Raw genomic sequence first — 8,113 nt, 5'->3', positions numbered from 1 at the left:
GATAGAGAAACCCTGTCTCAAAAAATAAAATAAGCCAGGCGGTGGTGGCACACGCCTGTAATCCCAGCACTCTGGGAGGCAGAGGCAGGCAGATTTCTGAGTTCGAGGCCAGCCTGGTCTACAGAGTAAGTTCCAGGACAGTCAGGGGTATACAGAGAAACCCTGTCTTGAAAAAACCAAATCCAAAAAAAAAACAAAAAACATTAAAACAAAACCAAAAATAATGGGAGGGAAGGAGGGAGAAAAAAAGGGAGGGAGGGAGGGAGGGAGGGAGGGAGGGAGGGAAGGATTGGGGGAGGGAAGAAAGGATGGGTGAAGGGAGGGAGGGAGAGAGAGAAACTCAGGAGGTAGAGGCAGGTGGATCTCTAAGTTCTAAGCCTTCTAAGCCAGCCTGGGCAACTTAGTGAAACACTTGAAATGAAAAGCTAAAGAGATTCTGGTCATGGTAGCGCATGCCTTTAGTCCTAGCACTTGGGAGGCAGAGGCAAGTGGATCTCTGTGAGTTCAAGGCCAGCATGGTCTACAGATTGAGATTCAGAATAGCCAGGGTTACACAGAAAAACCCTGCCTTGATAAATCGAGAGAGAGCTGAACAAGCTAAAGCCAAGTTTGAGTTTCCTGTCTTAATGGGCTGTGACTACAGATGTAAAAACCACGATCCCTTTCTTCCCCAAATTGCTGTGGGTTTTTTTTTTTTTTTATTTGTTGTTGTTGTTGTGGTGGTGGTGTTTCATCACAGTAATAGTAATCCTAACTAAAAGAGGGAAAGAGGGCTTTGAGTTCAAAGAGGTCTTACTGAAGGCAGGCTGAGAGCCTCTATGCATGTGGTTAGATAAGATATTACAAACCCAAAGGGAGAGTTGCTAGTGACATGCAGGGGCAGGGCCATGGAGGAGAAGGGCAGGACTGGGTCCAGACAGACTGACGGACAGACTGGAATTTGAATGAGCAGTGACAAGTTGTCAGATATCTTGCTAAGCCAAAGCCCCAGGGGACAATAAGGGGTGTTTCTGCTGATCCATCCCTTGAGCCACGTACTACCCGGGAGCGTCAGATGACAGTTTATTGGGTCCTATCTCTATCACCATTGTGGCCTCGGGAGTGTTAGGTTGTCTCTTCTTTTAAGTGATATAGGTAAGGGTCTGGTATATCCTTTTTGGTCTGGTGTATTCAATACATTCAAAAGGCCTGGTCTCTCTCTCTCTCTCTCTCTCTCTCTTTGGTTTTTGAGACAGGATTTTTCTGTGTAGCCCTGGCCTACATCTCAGAGATTCATCTGCCTCAACTTCCTGAGTGCTGGGATTATAGGCGCTCACACACGCGCGCGCACACACACCCTTCACCGTCCCCCTGCACCCCCCAGCCCCCCAAAGGCTAAGCTTTTCTGAGAGTGTTCCAATATACTTTGATAAGCTAAAAGGTGGTAACCTTGCAACTTCTTAGGAATGTCATTTATCAGTCTGTGCCTTTTGGGTGGTGCTGAAAAGGTGGTGGTGCCTATGTGCACGAATGAGATACCGTCTTCCTGCCTCTGGAGCCACACTCAGAATAGAGCCAAACACTGCTTGTAAAATGGAGTCACCCAAGGCAAGGCACAGCCTGAAAGCCACATAATATGTAGTAACTTAGAGCAGGGCACATCCTGATCTCTACACTGAGTAAGCACTTTGCCACTAAACTACATCACCAGCCTTTTAAAAGATTATTTTGAAGGCCAGTATCAGCTACACAGCAAGTTTGAGGTCAGCCCGAGCCACATGGGACCCTGTCTAAACTAAAATTAATTTTGAGACAGAGTCTCATTAACTTGCCTGTCTTATCCCTCTAATCCTTTTTCCTTGGCATTCAAAATAGCTGGGATTACAAAGTATGAACTAACAGGCTCAGTGAAATTTATTTTACTTTTCTGTGGTCCTGGGGATCATATGAGTGGTCTTATATATTCATGAAAAATGTTCTACCACTGAGCCACACCCATAACCATTTAGAGTTTTTGGTTTTTTTTTTTTTTTTTTTTTTTGGATTTGCTTTTTTCAAGACAGGGTTTCTCTGTGTAGTCCTGGCTGTCCTGGAACTCACTCTGTAGACCAGGCTGGCCTCGAACTCAGAAATCCGCCTGCCTCTGCCTCCCAGAGTGCTGGGATTACAGGCGTGCGCCACCACTGCCCGGCTCATTTAGAGTTTTTGAATCCCTCCACATATGCACATCATTGGTGGCCAGGGGTTACTCTGCTGCTTTCTGAATCTGTCCTTCCTTAGTGCTTGTCCCTCCCTCCTCTTCCTCTTCCTCCTCTTCTACTTCTTCGTCCTCCTCTTCTTCCTCCTCCTGTTTTAAAGACACGTTTTCTTTGTGTAGCTCTGATTGTCCTAGATCTAGCTCTGTAGACCAGGTTAGCCTCAGATTCCACCTGTCTCTGTCTCCCAAGTGCTGGGAGTAAAGGTGCATGTCTCCTCATCACTTCTGATGAACAGGCAATCATCTAATCACAGAGAGAGCCACTGGGTCTGAGGACTTCTACATTCCTGTCCTTCGATATGCTCAGAATCTAGCCAAACCTGTACTAAGCAGAGAACCCCAAGATTCCGTGTAAAGTTCATTATCTGTAACCTACTGAAGAAACTACAGGAAGGAAACTGGGCCATTTGTAAAATTGACAGGAGGCAGGCAAGAGCAGAGCTAGGGGCACGTAGGACATGAGACAGGGCAGGGTTGTCTTGCCTGGGATGCTCTGCTGTCCTCTCTATGAAACTGCAGTTGGAGCTTACAGCGTCCTTCTGATCTGTGGAGGAAGGCAGGGCTCTCAGTACCATCTGTCCTTGGGGGAAAATACTGTGACAGATCTCTAGTTCAGACAACTTAAACGGAATTGTTCTCAAGGCACATCCAACGGCAGCCTCTCCTTCAGTGAGTGGTTTGGAAGACCATGTGCTCAGGTTCAAGCTTTGGTGGGGAACGTGATCTGGTGGATTGTGTATCTGAGATGGCAAAGGCACTGGCTACAGGGGGAGTCTTTCCTGTGTCCACTCATCAGGCCTGATGTGGCACACTTGTGCGACACTTTATTATTATTATTATCATTATTATTATTATTGTTGTTATTTTAGTTTTTTTTTTGAGACAGGGTTTCTCTGTATAGTCCTGGCTGTCCTGGAACTCACTCTGTAGACCAGGCTGGCCTCGAACTCAGAAATCTGCCTGCTTCTACCTCCCAAGTGCTGGGATTAAAGGCCTGCGCCACCACCGCCCGGCACTTTATTATTTATTTATCTTTTTTTTTTCCGTGACAAAAGCAAGCTAAGAAAAGGTTTTGTTGAAGCTCACAGCTGGAGGATGTAGTCTATCAGAATGGGAAGTCGGGACTGTTAGAGCTCAGGCAGCTGGTCACATTGTCACCACAGCCAGGAAACAGATGAATACTGTTGCTCAGTTCCGTTCCTTTTTATTCAGCTCAGGACCCATACTGCCTATATTTATGGTAGGCCTTCCTATCTCAACCAAACTAATCTAGAAACTTCCTGATGGGCATGCTCCGATGATGTTTTTTTCATGATGAGTATAAATCCTATCAAATTTGACAAGCAAGATTAACCATTTTTTGAGATGGCCCAGCAGGTAAAGGTGCTTCCTGGGACTCAGATAGAAGGAAAAAAACTTGACTCTCACAAAGTGTCCTTTGAGTTCCACATTGCACACCCCTCTCAATAAATAATTTTAAATAAAATTATTTAAAATATTAATTATAGGATAGCTGTGGTGAATCTCAGAGTCAGTACAATGGAGGAGTCTGAGAATCTCCTGCAGCCTCGTTCCTGTCTGGGCATAACCATTGGGAGTTCCTATTACCACCCGTCCAGCACTCCTCATTATGGTCTAGAAGCATCGTTTTGATGGGTCAGACAAGCTGGAGGAAGTTTATTTTCTGGTGCTGGCTCTTCTGCCTCTTAAAATGTCAGGCAAATTCAGTAGCCTTGCCAGAGATTTGGCTTATTATGGTCTCAGTTTCTTCCATCAGTCCTGGGACCTTAGTGGACTGCCTGATTCATAGGAGGGTCTTCCTTCTCTTGGCTAGGCTCCACAACTGTGTAAAAGAGCGTGAGAAGGGACAGAGTTCTGCCTGGTGGGTCTGGCTCATGAAAACCACCTTAGGTGGGAAGCTTTCTCTTCACAGAAGAGAGCTAGGGAAGTGCCACCTCCATCTCTACTTCCTGGAGTGTTAGGCCCATTCTGCTCCTCTGCAAAATGGGTCCACCACGCTAGAGAGGAGGGAACAGGAGAGCAGGGGGGCAGAAACAAGAGGCAAAGGGGCCTGGATGGATGCTGAGAGGCAAGGGTGGACAGTCTATCTTCGAGCCTCAGTTTCCCCATTTGTAAGGGAAGTAGGGACCTGGAATTGTGCTTCCTTTTGTCCCAGTTTAGAAACTTAGATGCCTCTGACTCCAGTTCCACACCGGTGGCCTGGGGATGGAGGTCAGTCCTACTGCTAGGGAGCTGGGGCCGGTTTGCACAGGCAAAGGTTGACCGCTGCAGGTGCTAGTGCAGTCCGCTCCTCCCCCTCACCACCCTGTGCAACTGGGTCGATCCGGCACTGGTGTCAGTGTCCCTGTGTAGGTAAAGCCGGGCTCACCCGTGAGAGCGAGATCCTTCACCAGGTGTTGATAACAGGAGGCGCAGCGCCTGCGCGCTCTGCACAGCTCGGGTTCTCCAAGCAGTAATCCTGCTCTATCCGCGCCACGCCCCCGTTCCCCCTCCCGCCCCTACAGCACCGCGAGAATGCGCACGCTCTCTCTCGCACCGCCCGTCGCCGGGCGTGAGGCTCAGCGTGCGCGCCAGCGCGAGCGTCGTGCGTGCTCGCGCGCGCGGCCCAGCAAGCGGCGCTCGGGGGCCCGAGGCGGCTGTGGCTAGGCGGCTCCGCGCTCCAGGGCTCTTCGACTTGACGGCCGCGCCCGTACTGTTTCAGCCCGCCGCCAAGGCCACTCCCGAGACGCCAAGATGCCGGCCGTTTCCAAGGGGGACGGGATGCGGGGCCTAGCGGTCTTCATCTCCGACATCCGCAACTGTGAGTGCCAGACGTCGGGCGGGCCTGAGCGGGGGCGCGGCCGGGGGTCCGCAGGTGCGGCCGGAGGCCTGGGGGTTCGGCCGGAACGGGGAGAGGGGTGTGGGCCAGTGCGCTTGTCGGCGCAGGCCTGGGAAGGAGGGCTGCGGGGTGCAGATCGCGCGGTGGGGCGGGGGTCCCGCGCGGGCGCTTAGGGTGCAGAGCGCGCGTCCTGGGTGCACATCTGGCGGGAGTTGGTTGCCTGCTGCGGGGGCCCAGACTTGGGTGGTGGTAAAGGTGTCCCAAGTCCTGACCCGTCGATGGGTGTAGAGTGGAGGGAGATTCGTGCCGGTGAGTGGGGCAGGGTCCTGGAGGTGCAAATCTGGCAGTGGGGTTGGGGTAGGAGCAGAGATGTTAGGCAGAGATCTGGGGTGCGGACCCTTGATGGAGTGGTTGCATGTATGGGTTTGGACAGCTGGAGATTGCCTGTGGGTGTTCAGACTGAGGTGCGGGGCTTAGGTGTCTAGAGATCTAGGTGTAGCGATGGGAATGCGGGGCGCGGTGGGGAGTCTGTGGGGTTTGTGGCACAGTCGAGGGGTTTCCGGCCCAAGACGCCCCTCCCCAGCATGATGTCATCTTGGTCTTTCTAGTAATGGAGCCTTTAACCCAGCCTTTTCCAAAACAGCGTGGATTTTCTCTTTGGGCGGGGATAGGGACACTATACGTCTCTCGGACCTGATTAGGGCGGCATGTTGGGCGATGATTAGATCTCACCCACTGCGATTAAAGTGACTCATTCCCCCAGGGAACCGGGAGCAGCCGGGTGTGGATGCTGGAAGCTGCGCTTGCTTCTCTGTTGAGCAGTTCTGTAGCCAGAGTCCCTTGGGTGGAAAAAAAAAATCTGCTCAAAGTGAAATGGGTCGGAAGGTTAAAGGTCAGGCAGGGCGGGTGCCCAGGACTTTGGCTTACAACTTCTGAGGGTTATCAGACACCCTCTTACTGAGAGAAGAAAAGCCATTTTCCTGTCAGTTTATTTTTTTCTTGGTATTCAGCAAAATAGCTGACTCCATGATTTTTGTTACTTTAGAGATTAATATGCATCCTGAGGAATTTTGCCCAGTGTGTCATCACACTAACACTTCATGTTATACTGTATTCCCTAAGGCTGTGTGCAGGACCCCAGCTTGCCTGGGTCTGTAGGACTCCGGAAGAGGTAGACTTCTGCCCCTCCCTGCTCTGCAAAGATACAGGCATCCTTGGATGAGGGATTACCAAAATTTTAGACAATAACATTCATAGTCATGATGCACTTTGTTCTTTAATCTTTTTGTAAAAAATTACATTTATAAGTGTGTGTGTGTTGTGTGTGTATATGTGTATTCACCCACAAGCCATGGTGCCCGTGTTCTGGTCAGAGGACATCTCTCTCAGAAGTCCATTTCTCCTTTCCGTCATAATAGGTCTTCAGGTGTGGCAGCAAAAAAAAAAAAAAAAAAAAAAAAAAGAAAGAAAAAAAAAAGGTTTATCCCCCTGAACCATTTCCCCAGTTCTATCCTTCTTTGTGTAGGACATTGAGAGTGCAAGCCAGTTTCTCACCCAACAGGTTACTGCTTGTTAGACATGTCCTGTGTTTGATCAGAGGTGGTACATAGTGAGAACTTGGTAAATAACTTATTGGCTGATTGGTAGAGAAGCCATCCCTAACCTGGCCTAGCTAATCTTTGGGGATGGTTGATATTTGTTGTGGGGAGACAGTTCTGTGTCTTGGGGGATGTTTGGCAACACCAAGTGCCTCGGTTGTAATAGTGGTAAATAGTTCCCAAAGGGTATATGGCATGTACAAGACCATTCCTAGAGGAGCTGTTGGAAGACCTGGGACCTGGGCCTCTCTGGGAGCAGGTTTCTGCCTAACCATTCTCTCAGAATACCTTCCTTCTCTGCTGTCAGGTTTCCTGTGACACTGTGGCCCTCTTCTGTGGAACAGTGTCCTCTGTTGTAATGTTGTCTCTTCCAGGAGAGTCTTATGTCCTGCTGTACAGGAAGCACCAAAGCAAGGGCCCTCTGTGTCTTGCTCTTCACCCCACCCGTCCGTGCCCCTCAGTGTCTGGCATACAATATGTGCTCTGTGAGTGAGTCAGCTCCAAGCAAGACACAGAAATTCTCACTTGAGCAGGGGTGTGTGTGTGGGGGACCAGAGCTGTTGTGAACACGCTCCCTAGGCCATGGGAGTGGGAGGGTCACTGCTCTCCCTTTTCCTGAGGTTCTGTTTACTGCTTTCTCCTGATGAGGGTGGGTGGTGGCTCTGTGGAGAGGGAGTCCTAAGTCAGCCCCCAGGGTGAGTACTGGATCCTGGCTCTGCCACCAACCCTGTAGCTAGAAGCCGCCAGCCAGCAAGCCTTGGTTCTCAAGGGGTTGGCTATAAGCTGATGTGTCCTCAAAGTCTGTTTCCTGTCTGTTTCAGCAGCATTTTTTAGCTGGTATCTCTCTGAAGGCCTGTGTTGAATGAACACAGGCCTTCAGAGAGGGAAGCGTTGAGGGGGACAAAGGGATGTGTGAGCTGGAAGGTTCTGCATCTTGTTTGCACTTGGTTACTAGTTTACTCTCTTAGCATAGGCAGCTGATAACCTGCTCCCATGTCACTGAGGCCTGGAGCTTTGCAGCTTAGGTAACAGACAAATTTAGTTTCATAAAAACTAGCATGTTCTTTCCTGGTCTGTGAATTTAGTAGTATGATTTCAGTATGTCAGAGCCTTGTACTTCTGTTTCTCTTGCCTTTATTTATTTTTATTTTTGTGCATGTGTGTCTGCTTGTTTTTATGTGTATCAGGTGCATGGGGTGTTGGAAGAGGCCAGAAGAAGGTATTGATTTCCTAGAACAGAATTGACAGGTTATTGTGATCTCCCCAGTATGGCTGGCAGGTGCTGGGGACAGAACCTGTGTCCTTTGCATGAGCAGCAAGTGCTCTTAACTGCTTGGCCATCTCAGCTTGTTTCTTTTTTCTTCTTCTTCTTCTTCTTCTTCTTCTTCTTCTTCTTCTTCTTCTTCTTCTTCTTCTTCTTCTTCTTCTTCTTCTTCTTTT

General features: G+C 49.5%; 1 protein-coding gene across 2 annotated transcripts in view; it reads left to right on the top strand.

Moving 5' to 3' along the window:
• Positions 1–4,835: 4,835 nt before the first annotated feature.
• Ap2a2 (adaptor related protein complex 2 subunit alpha 2) overlaps positions 4,836–8,113 on the top strand; it is a 73,215-nt gene continuing 69,937 nt past the window's right edge. For both annotated transcript variants that reach the window (XM_052195215.1, XM_052195205.1), the window contains exon 1: positions 4,836–5,057. In XM_052195215.1, coding sequence (XP_052051175.1) covers positions 4,991–5,057 — 67 coding nt within the window. In that variant the 5' untranslated portion in view covers positions 4,836–4,990. The remainder of the gene's footprint in view (positions 5,058–8,113) is intronic.

This window comes from Apodemus sylvaticus, chromosome 1 (genome assembly GCF_947179515.1).
Source record: "Apodemus sylvaticus chromosome 1, mApoSyl1.1, whole genome shotgun sequence".
NCBI classification, from domain to species: Eukaryota; Metazoa; Chordata; class Mammalia; order Rodentia; family Muridae; genus Apodemus; species Apodemus sylvaticus.
Note: the sequence above shows the minus strand (reverse complement) of the source record. Positions and strands in the feature narration are given on the sequence as shown.